General features: G+C 63.2%; 1 protein-coding gene across 2 annotated transcripts; it reads left to right on the forward strand.

The window, feature by feature from the left end:
* UBE2F (ubiquitin conjugating enzyme E2 F (putative)) lies at positions 1–26152 on the forward strand. 2 transcript variants are annotated; one of them, XM_090285199.1, is made up of 10 exons: positions 1–134; positions 3756–3888; positions 9301–9330; positions 13012–13077; positions 15558–15625; positions 18250–18320; positions 19872–19929; positions 22162–22194; positions 24414–24476; positions 25932–26152. In XM_090285199.1, exons 2-10 carry the CDS (start codon positions 3771–3773, stop codon positions 25980–25982), a joined length of 558 nt encoding a protein of 185 aa, XP_090141325.1. In that variant the 5' UTR covers positions 1–134; positions 3756–3770; the 3' UTR covers positions 25983–26152. The 2 variants fall into 2 exon arrangements, with proteins under 2 accessions (XP_090141325.1, XP_090141322.1); XM_090285196.1 differs by lacking the exon at positions 9301–9330 and having other exon boundaries at positions 75–134.

A 26152-nucleotide genomic window follows, 5' to 3' on the forward strand; every position in this document is an offset into this window, starting at 1 on the left:
GAGTCTCCGCCCCGCCACTTCCGGTCCCGCCGCCCGGAGCCGGTGCGGCTGTTCGGGGCCGCGTCTCGCTGTCGCCAGCCCACCGGGCATGGTGTTGGGCGCCGGGCCCGCCTCGCCTGTCTCGGGGTGCCCAGGTGAGGAGCGCGCGGCCCCGCGGCGGGCGAGGGGCGGCCGCGGGCCTCCGGGCGGCTTGGCTCCCGCGGCGCGGGTGGACCGGGCGCGCCGGAGTGCGGGCGGCGCCTGGGCCACCTCAGGCCGCGCGGCTGCTCCCGGCGGACCGAGCAGGACGGCGTGCGTGGCGGGGCCGGGCCGGGGCGCCGGCCGGGGTGGAGGGGCCGCCGCTCGAGCCCCGGCCGGGCCGGGCACACGCACGGCCTCGCCGGCCCGCGCCCGCCGTCGCAGGGGTGCTGCTGGCCGCATTGTCCGGGGGAAACGGAGCGCCGAGCGCTAGGCCAAGGTCACCAGCCCAGCGTGGCCACGGAGGGAGCGGGCCTCGGACGCGAGCCGGCCGCCGGTGCCCGCCGAGGGAGTCAGGCCGGGGAGGTGCCCGCGCTCGGGGGCGGCCGCGGTGGCGAGACGGGACGCTGTTCCCGGGGGCGGAGGAGAGGGCGGGGAGGACATCTTGGAACGATCGGTCCGGCGGGTCCCGACTCCAGACCCAGGTCCGCCGCCGTGTCGTCTTGGGTGTGGCCCTGCCCTCCCCGGGGCTCGTTTTCCTCGTCTGCAGCCCGCGGCCGCCTCGGGCCCGCCCCACCCTCATTCCCGCCGCGCGGGCGCGGGGCGTCTCGGAGGAGGTGGGACCTGGACAGGCGCGTGTCCCCCGGGGCCAGTGGAGGAAGCAGGACTCGCCGGACGCGGCTGTCCCGTGGGACAGAAGCTTCCAGAAATGAGCTGGGTGTTTCCGGAGGGGGAGGCTGCGGGCGCGGGAGGCGTCGGGTACAAATCGCCGCCACCGCGGGCTGCCCCGAGGCTCGGGGACCCGCGCCCAGACACACCTGCGGTGCAGGGAGCGGGCGGGACGGAAGGGGCAGGTTTAGCGTCGGACTCCACGGCCCCTCGGCCGACCGGGAGGCTCCGGGGGCCCCAGCCCTGCAGGGGCGGGGGGTGCGGGCTTTTCTGTGTCCAGACCGGGCCTCTTGCCGGGGAGCTGGCCGTCCCCCGGTGACCTGCGTGCAGCCCCACCTTCTGCGGGTAGATGGGACTTGTCAGGGCGGGAGGAGGGGAAGCGGGCTCCCCACCGGGCGCAGAACCCGGCCCTGAGCGGCAGGGGCCCTGATCCCGCCGCCGTCTCCCGCGACGGTGGACCTGGTGAGCCGCACCGCGGAGTCGGCTTGGAACCGCCTGAAGGCCCACGCCACCGAGGGGCACCTCCAGGGGCCGGCACGACCCGGGAGGGTGGAGACCGGCTGAGCAGCGTGCTGACCTGCGGCGCAGTGCGGCCTCGGCCTGAGGGTCGTTCTGAGTCACCTGGGGCTGCGCCGCGGCCTCGTGGCAGTTTGAGTCATTACTTTTCCCTTCCAGTCTCTTTGTTGCGAGTAAATTCAGCATCCGTGGCTGCGTTCGCACATTAGGCCTTTTCCGCCTGAAGTGGCCCGTGGCCACAGGGGTGCTGCCGGTGACGGAGGGACAGGTGGCCGTTGCACACGTGTGTCCTTGGTCTGTACTGTGTTCTGTGTTACTGCCACATGTGCCGTGCACACCCTCTGCCAGGGTGTCCCATCAAGGACCGCGCCATGCAGCTAAGTGGAATCGAGTGCCAGGGACAGGGGTTCAGTGTGGGCCGCAGGGTCCCGCGGAGCCGAGCGGCGTCCTCAGGCTGCGGTGACACAGGACAGTGTCCGGGTGCGCCTCTCGCTCTGTGCGGTGAGTCTCGCCAGGACCCTCTGAGTGGCCCCCTCTGTGGGGTGCGCGGGAGCTGGGTGTGGCCCCAGCCCCCAAAACCCCCTGGGGCCCTGTGGTGTGGCCTTCCTGGTGTGCTGCCTGCTGAGCTCTGTACATGCCGTGCTTTCGTTTTATTTCACTTTTTTGCCATATTCCATTGCCAAGGTCAGCCAGAGGATAAAAGCTAAGTGCTTCCAGCCAGCCCCTTGGTGGGACTGGGGTACTGCTCCTGGGGCGTGGCAGTGGACTTGGCTACCAGGCAGGCGGGCTTTCATGTCCAGATCCGCCTAAGGCTTCTGGACAGGACCATGGTGGGGGGCTGTGTCCCCCACAGGTGCTCCTCGCTCTGTCCCCACTCCCAGCGCCCGCCTTGTGAGGTTACTGCATAAACGTTGGTTGTGGCCCGTGCCGCCACGTGGGTCGGCCTGGCGCGGGGCGTGGCAGATGGGGGCGAGGAAACGGGGGCGGTGCATTTTCACGACTGTCAGCCCGCCTGCGGCGTCACTGAGGTGCCCAGTGCTGGTGGGTGCGTTTACCCCGGGAAGCATCGCCGCGCCCAAGGTAGAAGTGTTCCCAGGCTCTCCAGGAGGGAGACTCAAGCCTCCGTGGTGACCGATTCTAGCGGCTGAGTGTCCCAGACACGCCAGCTCCAGCCCCGGGGTCCCCAGGGTCCGCGGCTGTAAGGAGAGTGCAGGTGGGGGCGGAAGTCCTTCCCAGCTCTGCTCTGCTCGCGGCCCTGATCCCTGGTGGCGAGTGGGGCTGCGTCCTGGAGCATCGGGGCCGTGATTCTTGAAGGGGTCGAGGGGGTGTGTGTGCACGTGACGTGTGTCTGCTGAGGTCACGTACAGGTCAGGAGATGTTTAATGTGTTGCGTTCACGGTGCTGATAGTAGAAAAATAAAACCTCACAGTTTGGGGGGCCTGTGTGAGGGACCTGGGTTAAAAATCATTTAAAGCGCGCGTGGGGGGAGGGGGCCCCTTATACATATTTGGGCTTTAAGATCTTGGCCTCAGGCTAAAAGTTCTGCGCTTAGGTCTCGCTTCCCTCTGGGAGCTTTGGATCATTTTCTTTTCAAAAGGGTCCGAGTGGGGTTGCGCTGATGTTACAGCGGCGAAAGAAGTGATAGAACTGCTAGGCTGGTGACCAGTTCTTGTCCTCACACGGAGTCCCTCTCCGCTGGGCCGCAGCAGGCAAGGGCAGGGGGCGCGGCAGGTGCATGGCGCCCTGCGTCAGAGCAGTGCGGGTGCTGGAGGACGGTCACCCCTGTGCAGAGGGGTGACACCACCCGCCCTCCCTCCCAGGCAGCCCGGGGCCTCGCGTGTGCCGTCCCCAGTGCCCTTCCCCGTGAGCTGTCAGCGGGAACCTGAAACACAGGTGCGCTGGAAGCAGCCAGGGCGTTAATTATACGGCACCCTGCCATTGGTGTTTCCTAAAAATGCAAACCCACAACTGATTACACGCGAGGTGCTGAAGGCCAAACCTCGCCCTCCTCCGGGGACGGGGGCGGGGTGGAGCCCAGCGGTGGGGGCGTCTCCCCGCCTGGGGCTGGCGCGCCCCTTAGTCTGCGACTGGCCGGCCCGTGGGCCACACGCAGGTGCGTGGCCCCCAGCGGGGGTGGGGGCCGTGGGGAGCCTGCCCTCAGGCTCTGTCCCTGCCGCCCGGGCCTGGCGTCCAGCGAGCGTCAGGGCTGTGCTCTCCCTTTTAGAGCTTTAACTCGCCCTCCGCAAAATCAGACTAACGGGGCGGCGCGAGGGTGCCCACGTCCAGGACGGGGAGTCCAGTCCAAGCATCCCCAGCGTGCTGAGCTCACGGGGTGTCGCCCGGGCCCGTCTGCCTTGGGGCCGTCGCTCACGGTGCTGTCGTCTGTCTTCCAGGGTAAAGGAGCCGTGATGCTGACGCTGGCGAGCAAACTGAAGCGGGACGACGGTCTCAAGGGGTCCCGGACGGCGGCCGCAGCCACGGACGCCACCCGGAGGGTGTCTGTGCGGGACAGGCTGCTCGTCAAAGGTGAGGCCGCCTTCCGCGCATCGCGGGGGGCTGCCGGGCATGAGGACACGCTCCCAGGATGCGGGGGCGGCACTAGGGACTGGGGGGCTGCCGGGAGCTTGGGTCTCAGTGCTGTCACTTCCTGCCGGGGGGGCGGAGTGGCGTCACTCTCCCCACTCCTCAGCACCCTGGGGCCGCCGTCTTTGGAGGGGGCTGATGGACTGTATGGGGCGCAGTGTGTGTGCGCACGTGTGCGTGTGTGCGTGTGCGCGCGTGCACACCCTCCCGGGACCGACTCACAGCTCTCAGGCGTGTCCCGGGGTCGCCAGGGCTACAAGGAGGGGAAGAAGCAGGCCCTGCCTTGCAGGGGCTGGGGCACGTGTTTCATTTCTGAGGTGCAAGGAGCCGGGGCGCGAAGAGGGCCGAGAGGTGTGCCCGCGTTCCCCTGGCGGCCGCTTGGGGACAGCGGTGCTGGGCTTGGGGAGGGGAGGGGACGGGAAGGCCCCAGGCCAGGGACACGCGCGCTTCCTTCCTCTCCAGCCGCCCTGGTGCTGACTCAGCCCCGGCCTGTGCGCCCGGGCAGTGAGCCCCGCGTGCGCCTGGGCAGTAGCTGCGCTGTTGAGTTGGTTCCGGCAGCGGGGTCAGAAGGGGGGCGTGGCCGCAGCCCCCGGGGTGAGCCCTTTAGGACTGAGTCTCTTTCCTGGGTGCTGGCTCAGGGGCTCCCCCTGCAGTGGAAACCAGAGACAGGCGGAGCCTGGGAAAGGGTTTGGGGCGCAGGGTGCTGGGCGCTCAGTGTTGGGGAGCGCGGGGGAGCGGCAGCGCAGCGGGCCCATCTCCACCAGGTCCCTGTCATGGTCCCACGGCTCCTGTGCCCTGAGCCGCTCCTGGAGGGCTCCTCTGCCGGGCTGGATGTGGTGGCGGCCTCCGGGTGGATGTGGGGTGCTGTAAGGCATGGGACGGGTGGTGATGGCAAAGCCCCCCTTTGGGAACGTTGAAAAAAGCAGGGTGTCCGTGTCCAGGAGGACAACTCCTGTGGGGACCGTTGTCCTGGGCTGACTGGCGCCCGTGAGTGTGACTCGGAGGGTCAGCAGGGCCTAGGAGAGTAAGCCCGTGTGTCTCTGGGACTCATTGCCATGGACTGGGGTCCCGGGAGCAGGGAGTCTGGCCTGCAGGAGAGCACCGGTGGGGGTGTGAGCAGGAGTGGGCGGGCGGGCTCCCACTTCCAGGAGGACCCCGCGACACGGTGCTCAGGAGCGCGTGTGGCCTGTCCGTGTGGGAACATGACGTGCCGGTTCTTCCACTTGTCCGCTCAGTAGACGTGCCTGCTGGGTGCCAGCCGACGGACGGGGACCCCGGGACCTCGGCGGGCAGGCTGCGGGTCCCGTTGGCCTGTGCGCGTCTGTGAAATGGGGAGATTCAGAACGGAGCTGCCGAGGTCAGGGCCCGGCCTGGAACGGACACCGGAGGGAGGGAGTCCGGGGGCAGCCCCTGCTCGGTGCAGCGCGGCCGGCTCTTCCTTCGGCGGGCGGGTCTGGGCCTGCTCTGCGGAGCGGGGGGCCTAGGCCCGGCACCTGGGTGTGGGTGCCACATGGGGTGTCCCTCGGTTGACGGACAGTTCGGGATCCCCTTCCAGGGCAGCTCCCGCAGGCCCTGCCCAGCACTCCGGGGGCTTGGCTTGCCGTGTTGGCAGGACACGCCCAGACGCCCCAGCTCCTGACCCAGTCGCATTGTGTGTGTGTGGGGTCCTCTGTGTGAACTTTGGGGGCGCGGCTCAGGCCCCGTGCCCGTGAACGCCTTGGTGCGCTGCGTGCTGCGGGGGGCAGGGGGCGCCCCGCTAACCGTTAGGTGCTTACGGGGGTTAAACAGCAGTGGAGCGGCCTCTCGGGTGTGCCAACGGGCCTGGTGGGCAGGGAGGGCCTGCAGGAGGCAGAGGGGCCCTGGGTCAGCCCCGTCCGCTCCGGCTGCAGTGTGTGGTCTCAGCCGGGGGCTCCGAGCCCATCGGGCTCAGTCTCTGCTGCAGGGGCGGTGCCGGTTTTCAGGGCTGCAGCCCCCCAGAGTGGGCCCTCCCCCTGCCAGGTGCTGCCGGACGGCCCTCGGGCTGCAGGGAAGGGCTGTGCGGGCCGGCGTGGGGGCGGGGACTGGAGAGAGCCGTCCCTGTGGCGGGGCCAAGGCTCTGGCGCCCGGTGTCCCCCAGTGTCCCCCAGTGTCCCCCGGGTGAGGGCGCCGCACGACAGGAAGCTCAGAGACGAAGCTCCAGCTGAAGAAGCCTGACGGGTGCGGCTCAGGCGGAGGGAGGTGCTGTGGCTCCGGGTCAGCGGCGCGGCTGCCCTCCTTGGCGCTGCCCGGTGGGGTTGAGAAGGGCCCTTGCTAACGCCGTCTGCGTCTGGGATTGGCCTTGGTCTCAGCGCAGCCCCCAGCCACACACCCCGGACAGGGGCTCCCGCAACAGGCCACGTTCCCCATGGCTCTGCAGGCGGGAAGGTCAAGGTCGAGGCAGCGACGGCCTCATTTCCTGGTGAGGGTCCCCTTGCTGTCTGCAGGCACCTGGTGGCTTGTCCCGTAGGGACACCAATCACGTGCGCTAGGCCCCACCCCTGCCCTTGGGACCTCTTCTAACCCGGGTCACCTCCCCAAGGCCCACCTCGTAGCATCATCACGCTGGGGGTGGGGCTTCGACTTGCAAGCTTTGTGGGGAGACAGGGTTTCGTGCCCACCCCCTTTGGAGGCCCGGGTCCCAGCCTTGCCAGCAGCAAGGCTGCCCACCTCTCAGGACACTCATGCCAGGAGCGCAGCCACCTTGCCCGCGAGTGGGCTTGTTTCCCAGGCGCTTCCTGAGCACCCGCATGTGCCAGGCTGAGGCCTGGCCCTGTCCCAGGGCTGGGCGCGTCCGTGCAGCCGCCCCGTGGGCAGTGTGGGGGTCGGAGCGGCAGGTGGGGGCCCAGCTAGAGCTCGGAGGGGCAGCGCAGGGCCGCGGGTGCGCATGTGCGGCAGGGGCCGCGTGGGGAGCGGTGGACTTGGGTGGGATCTGACCCCTCAGGGCGGGCGCGCTCCAGGTGGGGTCCGTGGCGTGGCCTTGGTCGGGAAGGAAGACTCTCAGTCCTCAGAAGGAAGCCGTGCAGCCACAGAACCGTGCGAGGAAGCCTGGGCCGGTGCGCGGTGGGGGTGTGCCTCTTGGAACGGGTGCCCTTGGAGTGTAGAGATGTGTCTGAATTCTCGTTCCTTTCCAGGGGAAGGTCGTGTCCTTTGGGCACTAAGGTTACGCAGGGAAGGGCGGCCGCTTCGCCAAGAGGCCTCATGGGTGAAAGCAGTTCACGCGTTTCCTTGGTCAGTGTCCGTGTGCGTGGATTGAGGTGACAGCCATGCGGGTAGTTGCCACCCTTTGAGGTGTAGAGGGGCTGCTGGTCAGTGGTGACAGCTCCCTGAGAGCAGCGCCGTGGGCGCCTCTGCGGCTGGGTCTGCCTTCCGTGCCAGCCGGATGCAGGTCCTGCGCCCCAGGGTGCTGTCCCTGCCTGCACTGCCGCTTGGGTCAGAAGCCTGCAGGTGCCCTGACGTGGGGAAGGGGGTGGGGGTGTCGGTGCTGGCCCGGCGGGGGCGCTCCCAGCCCCGTGCGCCTCGCGGGAGTGAGTCCCACTGAGCGTGGACGTGCCAGCAGAGCGCCCACCTTTGGAGGTGACGTGTGGGCCACACCGGGAGGCGGTCACATCCCTCTGTGTGCGTGTCTGTGTGTGACCACCACGGCCTGGCGGAATAGACAGCCGTTCCCTGAGCCTGAGGAGTGAAGATTCAGCCCCTCCACCCCCCAGCGTGTGGTCCCCCGGCCGGGGCAGGGCCACCGAGCGGGCGGGGCCGCTCCGCAGGCCCTGGGTTGTGGCCACGGCACTCCCCTCCACACTTTACTGGAAAGCGTTGGCTCCTACACTCGGTAGGTCTATTTTTAGTGGGTAAATTGTACTCACCGAAACGGTTGAAAAACCAGGAAAACCTCCCCAGGGGATTAGCGTGCAGCCAGGGCGGGGAGCGCCCCTGCCCTAGAGGCCGCCCTGCCTGTGGGGCTCGGCCGTCATCGTGCCCTGGGCAATGCCTGCGTGCGCCCGGTCCGGCCTGTCTCTTCCCTGGGCGCCGACCGTCTTCCCAGACGTTTCCTCCTGGGGTGTTTGTGTGTGGGGGGGGTGTCCGTGTTTGCTCATGTGTGTGGTATGTGTGTGTCCATGTGTGTTCGTGTGTGATGGGGTGTCCGTGTGTGCTCGTGTGTGTGGTATGTGTGCGTCTGTCCCGCAAACCCCCCGGGCCCCGTTTTTATCTCATGGGGCTGTGGCGAAGCCGGCCCGGTGGGGCGCTCGAGACCGCAGGAGGGTGAGCCAGCGGAGGAAGCCGGCCCCCGGGCCAGCACGTAGCTCGCAGGGGAAGCGCTCAAGGGCCGTTCCTTGCAAACCCTCACCAGCGAAGAGTTAGGGGTGGTATCACGGAGTATGTGACACGGGCGCGCCCTGAAAGCTTTGTCTGGTCGCGTGGAAAGCATGTACTGTAGGGTGACGGGTGCAGAGGGCCCGCTCGATGGAGTGCGTGACGGCTTATGGCCTTCGCCCCTCCCCGGGCGGGGTGCCTCGGTGCGGGGGCCCGCGCCCCGTTTTCTTTGGTGAGCACCCCACTCTAGGGCAGGGCAGGACTGGGCAGTCAGGAGCCGAAGCTCAAGGCCGCCGTGGTTGGGAGAGGGCACTGGGACTGACCTGCTCGCGGGCCCCTTGGCGTGGTGTTCTTTGAAGGGGACACAGATGTCCGACACCGCGCTGCCAAGAGGGCGGCTCCCGAGCTTGCGTGTTGTCACAAAGCCTGGTCCCTTCCCTGGCGCAGCTCAAGGATGACCCACAGGGACTGCCGTCCCCGCGCCCGGCTCCACTGCAGGGTTTGCAGGGTGGGCGAGCGTGGCTGGTGGGGGGCCTGGAGGAGAGCGTGGGCCGGGGCGGGGAGTGAGGGGGCAGCCCTGGGACAAGGGTGCAGGCGTGGCCGGCAGGAGGGGCGTTCCCTGTGCTGGGGGAAGCGCAGCACCTGGGCGAGCCCCTGGGGGGCAGGTCAGAGACGCTGTAAGGCTGTGAAGGGGTCTGTGAGGGGCCGGAGTGTCACCACTGGGGGGCAAGACTTTAGACAGTGTCTGTGACTGTGCCCCTGGGGGTGGGTTCTGTGCTGACGTCCCGGGTTTGATTCATCCTCACGTGGCTGTCAGGGACCCTTGACCTCAGCTGGTGGCCTCCTGCACGTCACGTACGTGTCGGAGAGCAGCTTCCCTCCTCGGGGTCTGAGCTGCAGACCGAGTGCAGGTGTCGGGCAGTTTGTTTATATTTCCCTCCGTGTTCTGGAAGAAGTCGTGAACTTGGAGCGCATAATTTTATGTGCAGTGACTGACCGATGCTAACAGTAATCTCTTTGTTTCCACAGAGGTTGCAGAACTCGAAGCTAACTTGCCTTGTAAGTACAGAATCCCTAGTCCAGCCTCAGCACCGTAAAATGACTGCGTGGGCAAGCCTGTGGGTTAGGAATGCGCTTTTAAAAAAGATTTTATTTACCTATTTTTAGGGAGGGGGAGGGAGAGAGAAAGAGAGGGAGAGAAACACTGATTGGCTGCCTCTCAGGCCCCCCCAGCCGGCGACCAAACCCGCAGTCAAGGCCTGTGCCCTGACCGGAAGGGAACCGGCGACCTTTCGCTTTGCTGGACGACATGCCGCCCGCTGAGCACCCAGCCGGGGGGGCGGGGGCTTCGTTTTGGGCGACGGGCAGACGGCTCTCGGCGGGGCACAGGGTGAGCCAGCTCGTCCGACTGGAGCCTGTCCTTGCTGTGGCTGGGCTGCGCTGCCGCGTCCCCTCTTTGCCCCACGCCCTCCCCGAGGGAAAGCTCTGCGCATCACGAGGGACGGTCCTAGTTCTGCTGGCGACGATGTGCCTTTTGGGTCCAGAGAGGGCTGATTTGCCACTGAGCTCCGTGCATGAGGTGGGGTGACCGCCAGGTCCCCCCTCGTGCCCACCGGCCGTGGCTGTGGTACGGGCCAGCTCCTTTGTCCAAGGCCTGCAGAGCCTGGAAGCTTTGGCTGTCTTAGTATCTTTTTTTAATAGAACTTTTTCTCATCGTACTTGGTGAAGAACTCATTCTGAGGCTGAGGCTGCTTGTGCTATAGGTGAAGTATTTTATGTGTGGGTCTCCTGTGCGCAAAGGCTACGGAGAGCCAGCGGTGAGCGCCCATCTGCCCGGGGGGCGGGGGGCTGGGCAGTTCCACCTCTGCCCGAAGCTGGAAAGGTCATCCTGAGCACAGCCCTGCGTAGTCGTGACGTCGGTGTCTAAGCCTAAGTCCCTGTTGTTTTTTGTTTTTAAAGTATTTTTGTATATCATATTTATGAGTATAATGGGTTGTGATGTGAAGTTTCCTAGTGTGGGTCTCAGTCAAAAATGTCTTCAAAGTCATTGGATTGCTTGACCTCAAAGTTTTCTTCTAGTCAGAACTCGAAGTATCTTGGGATCCTATTGAAAGGTTATCTTTCTACCCACTGAAGTATTTGCAAACGATTTGCTTTAAAATGTTCCAGGAGCCCTGGCTGGTGTGGCTCAGTGGATTGAGCACCGGCTTGTGAACCAAAAGGTTGCCGGTTCGATTCCCAGTCAGGGCACAGGCCTGGGTTGCAGCTAGGTGGTGTGCGAGAGGCACCTGCTGGACGGTTCTGTTGCACATCCGTGTGTCTCTCCCTCCCTTTCTCCCTCCCTTGCCCTCTCTCTAAAAATAAATAAAATCTTAAAATGTTTCAGGAAAACAAACAAGCATGTTTTCGGATAAACTAGACAAATCAAGATTGGCAAAGTATCGCAGCTGGATGATGGGATCATTATACTATTTTCTCTTTTCCTGTTTTTTTTTTTTTTTTTTTTTTTTAAGTTTTATACGTTAGGACATTTTTCTAATAAAAAAGTGAAGCAATTCTTCTGTTCTGTCCTCCCAAAATGTCTTCCCCCCTCCCCCAACTTCAGCATATACAGTATTCCCTCACTTATCGTGGGTATTACATTCCAGACCCCCCTGCAAAGTAGGGACCCTACATTTATTCTCACTCTTAAACCTACAGAACGTTAACGACATACGTAGACAGTACCGCAAAATCCCGCGATAGAGCGAAACATCCGTGATAAATAATTAAATAGAATATTTTAAAACTCCCACAGTACAGTGAGGCCGTGCTAAGTGAACCGTGATATAGAGAGGGACTGCTGTGCTCACTCGCAGATGCTCAAGGACCCCGAAAGCTTCCCGCCTAAGTACCGCTCCTCTTGTCCTCAAACGTGCGTTCCACAGAGATGGTTGGTTTTTAACCCGTAGAGAGTAGCTTCAGCTTTTCCTAAAAATGGGTATCAAAAGCAGTAAAACTTTATTACTGGCTTTCAAACCAACATCTACCTAAATGCCTTGGGTTTAACTCAACACCTTAGCCCCTTCGGCTCCAGGGTCAGATCAGGAGGACTGCAGGCTGCATCCCGCTCTTCCTCTCCTTCCCCCTGCCTGCGCCCCCATCACAGGGCGGGGATCTCCGTCATCTCACGCACACCAGCCCGGCTTCCAGAGGTACTCAACGCGTCGTTTGAGGGGAAACGAGCCCCCAAATAGGTCTTTACTTTCTGCTCAGTAACCCTTCTAAAATATCGACTGAGGCGAATGAAGTAACTGGCACGGAGCAGTGCTGCTTAGCGATTGTTCAGGACTCGGCGGACCTCTGTGCGTGCGTGTTTGTGGCGGTTTCTCTGTTGGCAGAAACCGAAGTCTCCCTTGGGTCCTGGGAGGAGGTTAGTGCGGCCCCCGCCTCCTTTGCCGCCACCTCGGACCTTCCGAAAACTCCCTCTGGCAGGTGGATGGAAATGCTCTGAGAGCCTCGGCCCGTGCCCACAACCGAGGGCAAGCGGAACTCTGGAGTTTCAATAAAGCCCTGCACTGAACTAGAACAAAAACTCAGCCTGTAACATTTAACTGATGGTGTTAGAGCTTCGACTTGTTGAAGTTTAAAGTTTTGTTGATTTGGGTTTTTTTTTAGTAGCTTTATTATTCTTTAATCTGCCTTGACCATTTCTTTATTTTTGGCGAGCCAGTCTGTTTTAGAACGATTAATTTCTGCCTTCCTTAAAACTCCGGCGCAGGCTCGGGATTAAAAGTGAGTGGATGGTGCTACCGTCATGTACACGCAGGCCCTTGTGCTGCTGTTAGTCTGTTTTACTAAAAAGGTGCCGTTTATCTTTTCAGTTGAAGGTTGGGACAAGTGAAGCCCCTTTAAATTATTCCACACACAGTTCACCTGTGTGATCTGGGCAGCAGTGGTGAACTTGACCCCTGGTTTCATTTTTTTTTTTGCCTCTCACTCACGCCCCCAACTGGGGACCTGACGTGCAACCTAGTCATGTGCCCTGACTGGGAATCGAACCGGCAACACTTGGCTCGCAGGCCGGCGCTCCATCCACTGAGCCACAGCAGCCAGGGCTCGACCCCTGGTTTCTTTATTTCTGTAACGAGGACAGTGGCGATGCAGCCTCTCAGACCCCTTCTGCTCGCTCAGCAGTGACTTTCTGCAGGGGTGGGCACAGCCAGGGCCACCAGAGCCACCACTGGGGCACGTTCAGTTATCCACTAGATTGCGAAGACCTTGTTTAAAGCGCCACAGAGATCTGGGTGTGAGCAGCCGTCGCGGAGAGCGCTTCCTTGTTGCCTCACGCTCGCTGTGGCAGCCGCGGGCCTCTGGGGCCTGGGGCCAGGCCTGAGGTGGTCCTGGGCTCCCCTCGGGGCTCCACCCTGTGGCCGGCCTTCTCCCGTGGGCCTCCAGCTCCCGTTCACAGCGGAGCAGCGTAAATCCCAGAGTTAACGGAGAGATCTCTGTGAGCGGCCACAGAAGGAAGGGGACCATCTCGGGTGGGCACTGAGGAGTAAGACGGTGGCAGGGTGTCATGGTTTGCCTCGTTAGCACCGTGGCGCAGTTATTACCCAGCGGCGGGGGTGGGGGTCCCAGGCGATGGGGTGGGATGTGTGCGCGCGCACAGACGTTGGCCTCGCTGGGAGCCGCGCCAGCTCCCGGACCCGCCTCCCTCCTTCGCTCTCCGACCTCGCTGACGGGCTGTCTCTCTTGCAGGTACGTGTCAAGTGCATTTTCCTGACCCGAACAAGCTGCACTGCTTCCAGCTAACTGTGACCCCAGGTAACGCTCTTACGTGCTTTGGCGTTCGTGATTCCTAAACAGCAGATTTTAAAGGCTGCCCAAGCCTGTAACCTCTGACTTTTTGAGTGACGGCAGTCGTGACCTTTCCGTGTGAAGATGAGTCGCATGCTTTGTGGCCAAATAAAGCCCCGTGATGGGAAGCTGTGTCAGTCCAATCATGGGGGACAGACCGGGGCAGACTGGCGTGTGCCCCGCAGCCCTAACTGGGTCCCGCACGGAGCCACTGCACGGCTGGGCTTCAGTGGGCCGCACCGTGGGCTTGAGACGGGGCCTGCCCTCCGGGGCAGTTGTGGGGGTTACGGAGATGGTGTGGGCACGCAGACGGACGCCAGCAGGTGGCCGCTGTCCTCGTGAGGACTGATAATGTGTCAGCTCCACGTGCCGCAGCAGGGACCGTCCTCCCCGGCCACAGCAGGCAGCGGGGCGGGGACGCATGTTTTCCTGTCCCCGGGGCTGCTCCGAGGGTTGCAGGTCCCGCGCGCAGGCATGACTCGCCCTGGGCAGCGAGGGCCGAGGTGCCGGCGGGGCGGGCGGGGGGACAGAGCAGGGAGGGGTGCTGCGGAGGAGGCGGGCTTGCTTTGTTGGGGGTGGAGAGGGGATGAGAAACAGACTCGGAGTCACTGGGTCCTTCAGAAGGGAAAGAACGCGACTTCCGGTCAGTGATGATGAGCCCCCAGCCTGCCTGGGCCCCTCCCTGTCGGGAGAGTGGGTATTTTCTCTAAGGTTTATTATAATAACAGGAAAAATCCCATTTTCAAAATGCACTTGAAAGGTTTTAAAACCTTGCTTGACCCCTGTGGGGGTTCTGCAGACCCCCCGGGGACACGAGCGTGACTTCAGTCCGGTGCCATCTCCGTTGGAGTGAGCACTAGGGTCGCGCTCACCCCAGCGCAGTCACAGTGGGCTGTCCACACATCTGCCCCCTGGAGCGGCGAGGACGGTGACCACGCAAGGCCGCTGCCCTAAAGCCCACCGCCCCCCTGCCAGCTTCACGCAGGGGCCCTGGGCGCGCGTCACAGTCCACAGCAACCCACGGCACTGGTGCGGGGTGTTCGCAGGGGTCGCCGTGGCAGTGAGGGCGGGCTCCGAGCTGTGCGGGGGGTCAGAACACTGCCCTCGGCCGCCAGGCCCGCTCCCCGATGTGGGCCTCTGCCTGGGCGTTTCTTCCTTTTGCTGCCTGTACCCCCAAAATGTCTGTCCCAAAGACGTAAGTCTCAGTCTAGGCCCTAGAAATGGACACAGCAAGTGAGGGGGGACGGCTGGGTCAGTGGGCGCTGGGGGTGGGGGCCGAGCGTGAGCCAGCCCCGCCTTTCCGCGCGGTGGGCTCCAGGAGGGGGGTGGGCTGAGGGACACGTGAGCCCACGGACCACGAGGAGAAAGAGATGAGACGATCCTGTGGTCTTGGGGGGAAGGCGTTTGTAAGGGGAGCGCCGAAGCCGGGAACTCCAGAAGGACTAACGCCCTAAACGCGGCGTGGGTTGGACGACCAGGTCAGAGGCGGCGGCTGCTGGCGCGTGTGTGTTTTAGGTCAGCAGGCGGGGGAGGGGTCGGGCGGTGTCGCCAACTGGCTGATGGCGACAGATATCGTGGGGAAAGGCAAACCTCCTTTTTCTTTTTTTGAGATTTTGTTTATTTTCAAGAGGCGGGGGGAGGGAGAGACACCCCATCCATCGACTGCCTCACGTGCAGCCCACAACCCGGGCAGGTGCCTTGACCAGCGACCTTTCACTTTACAGGGCGACACCCAACCCACTGAGCCCCAGCAGTCAGGGCTGAGCCTTTGTTGCAAAGACGTGGGAATTTTGTCAGATCGTAGAGTTTAATTTAACTCCTGGGGGACATCCCCGAGCTCGTGCCTGCAGCGTGTACACTGGGAACTGGGGGGCCCAGCCAAGGGGTGTGGCGGGGCCACTCCAACCCCGGACGGCCCGCATCCTGCCACCCCCAGCTGTGGACCGGCACCCCCGCGCGGCGCCGTTCTCCCTGGTTCACGCTGTGTCCCCAGGGCCTGGGGCAGTGCCCTGCACAGGGTCCATCCTCGGTCACATCTGTTCAATGGCCAGAGGCCATGTGCCGGGCACTGGGGCTGCAGCGCCACCACTAGCTCTCCAACCTGTGGAACTGCCACTCTCGCGGGGACACCAGCCGCAAATAGGTGACCACATGGCTTAAATAAGGGGTTACCTTTTGTGAGGTGTGATGAGGGGACACACTGGGCGTTTGATGCAGAAAGGGGGGCCCAGGCAAGAGCAGGCTGCTTAGGCGGCAGGTCCCGGGCCAGGGAGGAAGGGGAGCCGGTCTTCAGGTGGGGGTGAGGCGGCTTTGGTGGCCTGGCGGGGGTGCCCTGCGGTCCCCGTAAGCCCTTAGCCCTCCGTCCTGCCCCGCCAGCACAGCCTGCCTCTGTTCCCTCGTCCTCCGTATGGAAAGGTGGTGGTGTTTTGTTCTGTGTTTTTTCGTAGATGAGGGTTACTACCAGGGTGGAAAGTTTCAGTTTGAAACGGAAGTTCCTGACGCGTACAACATGGTGGTGAGTCACCGGGGCCGAGGCGGACAGGACAGCGCTGCTGCCGGGGGGGCGGGTGGGGAGGGTGGTGTCGCGCAGCAGCGGCCCCTGGAGTCAGGCCCGGGCTTGGCTGAAGGGACTCAGCGGCCCTCCGTGAGCTCCGCCCGTGCAGGAGCCTCAGGCCCGGGACACAGACGCAGGTGCGCGGGGGCGGTGCCGGCGCAGTGCCCGGGGCGACACAGGCCCGGGCAGCGAGTCCAGGTCCGCCCCTCTGCGCAGCGGGGCGTGAGGGCTGACTGCACAGGGCACAGGAGCGCGGCTTCTCGCTCTTGGGCCCCCGCGTCCCCTGGAAGTGGCCATGTGCCGTCCCCTCACCTGTTATCACAGGAAACGTAACTAAATTGAGTTCGTGTTTCCGGAAGGGCAGAGCCAGGGGTGCCCGCAGTGGCGCGGAACCTCTGCTCGCCCCTGTTCTGGGTTATGACCCTTTGTGGGACGTGGAGAAAGTGGCCGTGCAGAAGCGGGGTGCTGGTCACCCGCTGTCCCGCCCCGAGCTGCCCTCCGTGGTGCGTGTGGCAGACAGTACATGGTCCGTGTGCGGACGGGGCGCCCAGGCGTGAGGTGGGCGCAGTCCCCCTCACGAGGGTGCTTCCGGCGTGGGGGGATGCACTGCAGCTTCTTCACCTGCGGTCGCCGGTGACCAGTTCTTTGAGGTTACAACCCAGACTTTCTATAAAAAACCAAATAGTAGTGATTTAGGCTTTGTGGGCCACATATGGTCTCTGTCACACACTTAAAAAAAACCTCCTAAAAATGTAAAAACCATACTTGGATCACAGACCAGGCAGAAACCGGCCCGGCTTGCAAGGTGCAAAGGGACAAGAAGAGGGGCCAGGTGCAGCCAGACTGTGGAGATGAGGCCAGCACTAGGCGGGTGACACGTGCAGGCGGGGCTCCGCGGGAGGGAGGGTGAGACTGTCCTTCAGGAGCTGAGCCGGTGCTCAGGCTGAGCTAACTGATCAGTCACCTGCTAGTGAATGTACTCAGTCTGTTCCCCGTGTTAACTATGGTCAGTCACCCACTAGTTAACTACTGTTACCCACTAGTTAACTATATTTAGTTACCCGCTAGTTAAGTATACTCAGTTCACCCCCTGTGCTAACTGGTCACCCACTAGTGAATATACTCAGCCTGTCCCCCATGCTAACTATACTCAGTTACCCACTAGTTACTATACCCAGTAGAGAGAGTTGCGCAGCCTGATCTCCCACTTCGGCCCGCGGGCCTCTGGCAGCGTGGGTTGTACCAGCTCTCTGTCGAACGTAGTCCATTTATTTGCCAAAAAGCCAATCAGAGCATAGCAGACTGAGTTAGAGTCACTCTGGGCCCACATCTGTAATGCCCGGACAGCTGCGTCTGCACAGGTGGGTGGGTCAGTTTCCGGAGGCCCGTGGTATTCTGAAATCAGGAAGGAAACTTGGGGCTGTGCTGAGACAGTCCGTCTGTTTCACGAAGTGGAAGGCAGGACTGTTAGGGTGACAGGTCAGGTGGGAGAAGAAGGGGACAGTATCAAAGACACACCTGACTGCAGAGGCCTTTTGAACCCTCTGCACCTGAGACTAACATCGTAAGTACGAATCAGTGCCACTGACGGACTGGGAAGACGTTGCCCCTCTGTGACGAGGGGTTGACAATGCCTGGGGGGCAAACCAAGGACACCCGCTGTGGTCCTGGGCCTGAGGAAAGGACCATTCCTCGCTGCGGGGGTGGGGACACTGGCGCTGTGTCCACAGCCTGTGCTCTGGCCAGCAGCCCCCTGTCTGGCCTCGTCCCGGCAGAGCGCTGGCTCGGCTCCTTTGTAGCGGACGGGAAGCACCTGGTGTCCAGTAGCGGGGCTCTGGCTCGTTCAGTGCCGTGCGGTGCGGAAGGCCGGGAGCTGCCTGGGAGGGCGGCGGACAGAAGTGAGAACACAGCACGTGCCCACGTCTAGGAAGAGCGATGAGCCTGCAGGCGCACGTCTGTGTGTGGCCAGGGAGGGGCCGGGGAGCGCCGGCGAGGGCCGCAGGTGGTTCCTGGGCCGGGGCATTGTGTGCGCACAAATACGTCTCTTCGTGGTTGTCTTTCTTCTTAAGCGAGCACCGATTGCTTTTATAATAACCTTGAAAGAACAAGTTTATCCAGCACAGCGCTTCATAAGCAAGCGTGGCCTGCCTTGCCCCCCCCCCCAAGTGTGGGTGGAGCCAGGCTTGTGTCTACGTGAAGGTGTCCCGGCTACTGGGAGCATTTCAGGTGCACAGACAGGTCGCAGCCGCCGGTGTGGGGAGTAACTTGCAGCCACAGTTCAGCAGCTCAGCACAGAGGACGCCGGGGTGCCTGGCTGGCTCGGGCAGGAGGGGTGTCAGACCGCCCCCCGCACCCAGCGTGCGTGGGCCACCTCCTCCGTCCAGCCTCGCCGCCAGTGCCTGCCGCGCCGGCCCAGAGCTCTGCAGGGGGCGCGGCGGGCTTTACCAGCGAGGCCAGCACTGAGGGTGCAGGGTGACCACAGCCCCGCGTGGGTGACAGAGTGCCGAGGGAGCCGGGGAACCAGGGACTGGGCAGGGCCCAGGGGAGGTGGCGGCGTGCTCTGGACCTCTCTCTCCGCCTTGCAGCCTCCTAAGGTGAAGTGCTTGACCAGGATCTGGCACCCCAACATCACGGAGACGGGAGAGATATGTCTGAGGTGAGTGCCAGCTGCGGAGGGTTGGAACTCCGGGCTTGGGGGGCTCCCAGCGCTGGGCGCTCGCTGCTGGCCGAGGCTGGGCAGTATCCGCGCAGCCCCGCCTGCCCCTTCCCCTGTGCTGCTGCAATGGGGCCGCACTCCTGCCACGTGGCAGACGTCAGCAAAGAGGGGAGATGTCATCCGCGCCGTCCGGGGAGAAAACCTCCCTCCCGGGTCTGCTCTAGCAGGATGAGCCCCCTTCCGGAGGCTGCGTGCCCGCGTCGTGCTAGGATGGGCCCCTCCCCGTCCTCACAGGGGCGGCTAGCACCGTCGCCCCGCGGTAGTGCTGTGTGCGGGGCCCCTTCTCCCGGCGGCCTTTCGTTTTATAGTCAGAAGTACATAGATCACAGTGCGCCTGCTTAGAAGGCATTCCCCTCGGAAGTCTGTTTTGAAAGTGCTGAAACTTTGAAACATGCCCCCTCAGCTCCAGGGGCTGAGGGGCACCTGGCCCAGCCTCGCCCCGGGCTTCCTGCTGTGCTCACGGCCGTCCTCGCTCAGAACGAGGCCCAGAGCGGGACCCCTCCTGTCACTCCCGCTGTCTTCTGAGAGGCCAGACAGTAGCCAGGTGGGACAGGAAGTTAGCAGATGCCGGCTTGCTTCCAAAGCCAGAAAGAGGCCTTAAGGGAAAATCAACAGTACGTTAGGATTGAAAACAGAAAAACACAAACTCCAGGCAGAGAGCAGCTGGATCACATCGCCTGTGAGGGTCCTTACCGATCGGTATGAAAAAGGTGGGCATCCCGGGGCCGTGGGCAGCGGCTGCAGACAGGGGGGGGCAGAAGAGAGGGGCCGGTGGGTGCAGAGGGTGCTCAGTCCCCACAGCGCTGTCAGGGGCTGGCCGAGAGCGGCGTGGCAGAGTCCAGCAAAGCCAGAAGGAAGCTGGTCCGCTCTGCACGGCACCGAGCGATCATCTAAGAGAGACAGGGTGCTGCGTGTCTCCGGGTGATAGAACAGTAAGGAAAGCACCTTCTAGGCCCCGCTGAGGTCTGGGCCCCCCAGGACGCCCCATGACCTTCCCTGAACAGGTGAGCAGCGTCCTGAGTTTTGGGTTAATCTGCTTTTATCCTTAAGTTCCCCTTTGAGCCATTTCTAAAGAGCTGTCACAGCGTGTGCCGGGTGCTCCATCGGCGCTGACCTGCAGCTCCTGACAGCGAGCCGGGGCACCTCCCTTCCGGGCACGTGAGGCATCCAGTGAGCTCAGGGTCAAGGTGACACAGCCCTTCGTTCCCATTGTCCTTGTCACCATCACTGCCTGAATGTGAGGCCAGCCCGCTTGCCCTGCCCAGTCAGGACCAGAGACCTGTGCGCACCAGCCCTGACGGAAGTCCCGAGAGGTCAGGCTCAAACCAGGCTCAGCCTCGGAGGGCAAGAAGGCCGCCTCCTGCGGCAGGACTGGGCACCGCGAGGCTACAGAGCAGGGCAGCCGTGTGAACGGCAGCTCCCCAGACGCAACGCCCCTGCGGCTCACGGGACGGAGGCTGCTCCCTGCTGACCGCCCACTTTCTGTTGCAGTTTACTGCGAGAGCATTCGATCGACGGCACCGGCTGGGCTCCCACGAGGACGCTGAAGGTAGGGCGCAGGGCCTTCGACCCCCAGGAGCCAGCCCTGGGAGAGCAGCGAGGTCCTCTGTCCTGCGCCCACGGTGGCCGGGCACAGCCTGCCCTCCCCTCCACCCACTATCACCTGGGGCTGCTCCCCTGGCACCACCCAGCGGAGCGTGTGGCTTTGCCCTGTCCTGTCCGGCTGCTATAAGTCACTGTTCCTATTCTTTCTGTCCCCCAAGCCTGGTCTTGATAGTTGCCTCATCTTTAAAGGTGAGGAGAGTTCTGGGAGTGGGCAGGGGGGGAGGGAACAGAGAGGTAGGCGTGACTTCTGTGTGTGTCCCCTGGGTCACTCGGAGGTACGCGGGACAGCAGCCAGCCCTGCCCTGTGGGGAGAGCCTCTCTCCCAAGGGAGGGGTGTGGGGGGGGGCCATGGGACTGAACCGACGGCCCGCTTGCCTCTACAACGTGGGCTTGAGCTGCTCCCAGGAGTGCAGATCACGGTGTCCCCACAGAAGGTTTCTCCACGGTGGCACCCAGGGCAACCCCGGGTTTCTCACGTGGCGCGGGCTCTGTATTAGAAGTGGTTGCACTTCCGGCACTTGGAAGCACACAGCCCCCCAACTGCTGCTGTCACTTCTGACGAAGGACAGGGTCCTGGGCAGCCGTGGCCTCTGCCTGTCTCGTGTGGGTGGACACTGCCCAGCAGAGTGCTCGTCCGGGCAGGGTTCGGGCAGCTGCATCCCCGGCCTGCACTTCGCTGCCCCCAGCTTACGCAGGGGAAAGGTCATCTGGGCCAGGCCATCCGCCCTGGCAACTGTCCTCCTCGGAAGCCGGCAGGCCTAGCAGGTCCCTGGAAGGGGCCGTGGGTGTCCAGCCAGCATGTTTGTGAAGCTGTGAGAACAGGCCGGCACACGGTACATGCCGTCCCCCCCACCCCGCCCCCGAGAGTAGTGGTTGCCCACGCGTGGTTCCTTGGGCTGGGCCGTGCATGGATTATAGAAGCTGCCCCAGTCTGAGCCTGTGCCAGACGCGAGTGGGGTCCGGCGCTGCCCCTCGGGCCGCAGGGGGAGCCCAGGCGGGCGGGACAGGCCTGGCCCTGTCCCCCGAATGGCTTCTGCAGCCCCGTGACCATGCCTGTCCCCACACCGTCGGGCTCATCTCTCAGACCGTACTCACTCCACAGTGTCGCTGAGGCCCAGAGACCCCTGTGTGGGTCAGGGAGGCCCCGCAGGCGACTGCTGCTGGGGCCAGGCCGCAGGCCGTGCCTGAGTGCAGCCCCGGGAGGCAGCTGCACCCGCCGCGGAGGCCAGCCCAAGCCTGGAAGCCCTGTCGGGTGCTGGGCATCACCCAGGAAGCGCTGTGGGAAAGAACACAGGGAAGGGGTCTGGGGCCCCGTCCCGGAGTCGGGACCCTGCAGACCTCATGCAGCCAAGGCCATGGCTCCTTGCAAGGCGTGGTCCCCACTGCCTGGGCAGCCTGGCCTGTCCTGTTCACCATGCCCTGGCCGTGCCCTGCCTTCTGGGTGTTAGCTCTGGCCATGCCACGTCCCCACCTTCCTGGTAAGTTCTCTGTGGGGACACGTCTGTGGGAGCTCCTTTGACCCGTCTGTGTGACCCCGCCCACTGACCAAGAGTGGCCTCGCCCCTGCCTGGCTCACGCCAACAGGGTGGCTGGACAGATGGGTCTACGGGGTGTGGACGGACAGGGGAGAACAGAGCCCGGCCATTGCCATGAGCCGGGTCTGAAGGAGAATGGGACGGCCTGAGAAAGACAAGGCCCTTGAACTGAGGAAGAGGAGGAGGAAGGCCCAGAAGGACCTGTGATCGGCCTGGTCAGGCCAGGCCAGAGGGAAGGTGGCTTTCAGTCATTTCAGTGACAGTTTCTGGTCCTTGAATTTAAAGAGAATGTTAGTCTCCCTTGATGTCTGAAGTAACTAGAGAGGGGTGGGTGGTTTATCTACGGTCCCCGTGAGCGACAGGTGCCAAAGCAGTTTGCGTCAAAGGTGACTGCAGACGTCTCGGCGCTACGTGGCAATGGGGGGAGCGCTGATGGCGGCCGCCGCCACCGCCCCCCCCTCCCCGCCGAGGGCCTAGGCTGCTCTGAACGCCCCGGAGTTGCGGCTGTCGTGAGAGACGCTGTTTTAGTGTCTGTCCCGGGAGAAACAGCCGCTGACGACGAGTGTCGCGAGGGCCCACTGCGCGGTGCTAAGGCTGCGTGCGCAGGAGCTGAGACCTGTTTTCTTTCTCCGTCGTTCCAGGACGTCGTCTGGGGGCTGAACTCGCTGTTCACGGTGAGTGTTTTGACCTAGACCGCCCATTAGGGTCACACGGCGGTTAGCGCGCCCCTGTCCACACTGAGCCCCCCCGCGGCCGCACTGTTCTGGGCGGAGGGCGGGCGAGCGTGCGCTGTGGGCGCCTGGGGCGGGGCCGCCGTCCCTGCTCCGCGCTCCCCGCTCCCCGGAGGCGGCTCCTCGGGCCCGCCCAGCCCACGGCCCCGCCTGCCCTCCGCGGCGGCCCAGGGCACAGCCCCCGCAGCAGGGCCGGGCTTCCCAGAGCTCACTGTGGGCAGGGCTGGGGAGCAGCTGGGGGTCGGGTCTCATATGTGACATCACACGCTCCTTCCGGCGTTGCTCAGAAAAGCTGTAAAAAGTCAGCTTCTCTGGGGGAAACTCTCTGCCGCCGTTGGCAAACCCGAGGGTCCCTGCGTGGCAGTGAGCCCGTCCTGTGGGCTGCCCAGGACGGTGCGGGCCACCACGGTCGCACCTCCACCGCGGCCACCCTCGGGTGGGGGCGCCGTCCTCATCCTGTCGTCGTGGGAGGCCACAGGCTACTCGTCCTCATCTTCAGCGAATAAGAAACAGCAGAGCCTCAGAACTGGACTCCACGTGCCCACTCCGTCCGTCTTCGGCTCTGAGGTCACAGGGGACACGAGCGGCAGAGAAGCAGAGCAGCGCCTGCGGGCTCCGGGGCCGTTTGAGCCCACAGGGGGCCGTGCCGGGGGCGCCTATCCGGGCGCTGTCCTGCTGGTTTCGGGCGTTTTCCAGCTACGTGAAGGGAGTGCTGCCCCCACGGCCTGAGCGGCCGTGCCCCCCCCCCCCCCCCCCCCCCCGCCGGAGCACACAGGGGCCGCATCTGCACTCGTCCGCCAGCACAGCGCACCCCTCCTGCTCCCCTCCCCCGTTCCTGGGCCCCGTGGCGGTGCCCCGCTCGCTGCGGGGAATTGCGGGAAGAAATAAGCATCAGCTCCTTGGACTTTTTTTTTTTTTTTTTTTTTAAGAAATTTGGTGCAGCCTCTCCTAGTGCTCCCAACCTCCCAGATCCTGCAGAGCCGGCCCAAGTCCTAATTAAGTGTGTGATGGTTGTTCCAACCAGTGTTCAGTACTCCCTCACTTACCATTCGGGCCCCCCCACCCCACCCCCCGCTATAGGTGAGACTCCGCGAAGTAGGAACCTTACATTTATTTTAGTATTTACATATATTTTAAGGCTTTATAAACCCTTCCCACACACTTACAAACCGTTCCCGGTCCCTTATTAACCTTTCCCACACTTTTACAAACACTACTTATGTTATTAAACATATTCTACACCCTTACACCTATGTAACAACATGCATACAGTACCGCAAAATCCCGCGATACAGCAAAAAATCCGTGATAAGTAATTAAATATAATTTCAAAAATCCTACGATATAGAGAAGGACTACTTGTATTCATTTAAGGTCAAAGCTGTGGTCTGTGGTCAAATGCGTACTTTCTACTTTTACCTATTTCCAAGACTTGGGGTCTAACTTCCCGGCTGTAAATGACCATAGAGACTTTGTTGTCATACCATACTTATATCCAGACCTGGGCTATGCTCCCCAAATCCCGTGTTTCTCCCAAGGAGAGTACGGCTGTCTGCACAGTGGGGAGCAGGGACTTGCTGTGAGAGCAGCTCTGACCCCCTGGCCTCAGCCTGGAGCCCCGCTGTTTTCCAGAGGGAGGGGAGCAGCCACCCCAGGGCGTCCCCGTGGTGGAAAGGGACCAGCGTGCCTGCTGAGGGCAGGGTGCCCTGGCCCCCAACATCCTCCCTCCCGTGAGCGCAGTGTGTGAGTGCAAGCAACGATCACACCGGCACAGAAACCGCAGACTTACAGAGGCAAAGTTGTTAGTCACAAAGCGAAGGAGGAAACTTCATTCTGAAGGAGAGAAGGGTGATGGGGCGTGAGTTTGGAAAGCTCGTGATGAGTGTTTCACTCCCCCATTCCCGGTAGCATTGGGAATTAACGTGCCCGCTGCTCCCCCACTCTCGCCAGACTTCGGACAGTTGCATGTAAGCATGGCCCCCACTTCTGCAGCCAGCAGTCAGTCCCCCCTGGAGAAGAGAGCAGGCGCAGTGCTTGGCAGCAGAAGAGCCCCACCCCACCGCGCTGCATTTTGCTGTTTAGATTTCAGTTGCCTGGTCCATAAAATGAAGACATCGCAGCAGAAAGTTTCCCTTATTCACACTGAGTTTCTCTTTTTTAAGGATCTTCTGAATTTTGATGACCCACTGAACATAGAGGCTGCAGAGCATCACTTAAAGGACAAGGTAAGCCAGCGACAGGAAGACCCTAGGCTGACGCTTTTGGTAGAGAGACAGCTGCCATCTCTGGGTTAGATGCACAGGAAGCTGAGCTCAGTCAGGACCGGAATTCACAGCAGGGGTTAATGATGTGCCATAGGAATGGCGTGGCTCCTAGTAGCACTTTGTAGACTGTTCTTTTCCCTCACTGACAGCATCAGAAAGCAGAAGGGACAGGAGCCAGTGTGGTGCCCCCCAGGCCTGCTGACCCGCCCCCCTCTGGGAGCACTGCCTGTGCACAGCCACACGGTTTGGGTCGTGCTCCTCCTTCCAGGCTCTGTGTCCGTGTCTAGCTTGTGCAGATCCTCTTTTGTTTTAAGGGGCAGATCTGCAACTAATAACCGTTTATTCCCAGTAAGATGCTCCTAAAATTGGCCAGAGTGATGTGTCCAAGTGAGTTCTTAGACGTGCCCAGACCGCCCACGTCCTCACGTAAAGCCATGGTCACAGTTAGGAGCTCTGCTCAGTTTGTCTTGTGGTCATTGCCCCTCCCTCATTTGACTGGCGGCTCTTAAGTGTCAGGCGAGGTGCTCCGTGAGCAGGAGAGGGCAGTGGACAGACAGCCCCTGTCCCTGTGGAGCAAGCGTCCTGGTGGGAAGAGGCAGAGCAGAGAGAAGCCAACAACAGCCCCGGAGAGGGGCTGGCGGCCGGGAGGGCTGGGGCGGTGGGGGCCGCTGCTCCGTGCGCTCAGGGAGGGCCCTCCTGATGAACTGACAGCAGCCAGGGCAGCGGCCCCGAGGCCCCGCGGTTCGAGCAGGGCACCGCGGTGCAGGGCCGGCGCAGTGGCCCTGTGTGGCCCTTCCCAGGCAGGCACCGTCCCACACGCCTCCCAGAGCGCATTCGTTCTGACAGCTCCCGGAGGGTCTATCGGTAGCCCTGACCTGCTGCTAAGGGACTCCCAGGAAGGGACGGAGGCCAGGACTGGAGCCAGGCGGCTCCAGTCCTGGGGGTGGGGGCGTGAAACCCAGCAGAGGCCCCTGTGGTCAGGGCAGGACCGGCAGAGGCTGCCTGGGGCCTTCACTTCAGTCAAGTGGGCTTTGGCTGTGACGCCTTGGGAGCCGGCAGCATCGGCGGTCCCGGGCGCAGCGGAGGTGACCCTGTGGGAGTTGCTGGTAGGGGCTGGGCCGGCTTCCACCCAGCGTGTCTCCACGCACAGGTGCGGGCGTCCTGGCCTCGACCCCCTGTGGGCCGCACGCCCCCATCTGCGACACGAAGGGTCTCGGGCTCCCTTCTGCTCCGAGCTCCCGTGTGTGACACCCTCCCACCAGCAGCCCACACGGGGTCGTGCGCACAGTGGGCGCCCAGAGTGTCACGGGCTCCGGGGCCTCCGGTGGTCCCGCCACCGCGGCTGCAGGAGGCTGGCGCTGTGCTCCCAGAGGTCCCTGGCTCGGGCGGCGCTCACTCCGCTCTCCCCCCGCACAGGAGGACTTCCGGAACAGAGTGGAAGACTACATCAGGCGGTACGCCAGATGATAGGAGGGCCGCGGCGCGGACTGCGGGGTCGCCTCCGCCCCAGCCCGCGCTCCCCAGCCCTCCAGCCCCGGGGCGCTGGGCTGTGCCGCCTCCGGAGGAGCCTCTTCCCAGCGGCCCGTTGTAGACGGAGGGTCCCCATAAATACAGCAAGAAAATGCGTTGGGCTCTAA

The sequence above is a fragment of the Furipterus horrens genome, unplaced genomic scaffold, assembly GCF_987537825.1.
Source record: "Furipterus horrens unplaced genomic scaffold, mFurHor1.1.pri manual_scaffold_1, whole genome shotgun sequence".
Taxonomy (NCBI): domain Eukaryota; kingdom Metazoa; phylum Chordata; class Mammalia; order Chiroptera; family Furipteridae; genus Furipterus; species Furipterus horrens.

Bases quoted from the DNA above. Each gene is read 5' to 3' on its own strand.
- UBE2F (XM_090285199.1), top strand. From the start codon at position 3,771: ATGCTGACGCTGGCGAGCAAACTGAAGCGGGACGACGGTCTCAAGGGG. The intron at 13,078-15,557 runs GTAACGCTCTTA...GTTTTTTCGTAG, and splicing joins CCAGCTAACTGTGACCCCAG to ATGAGGGTTACTACCAGGGT. The intron at 22,195-24,413 runs GTGAGTGTTTTG...CTCTTTTTTAAG, and splicing joins GGCTGAACTCGCTGTTCACG to GATCTTCTGAATTTTGATGA.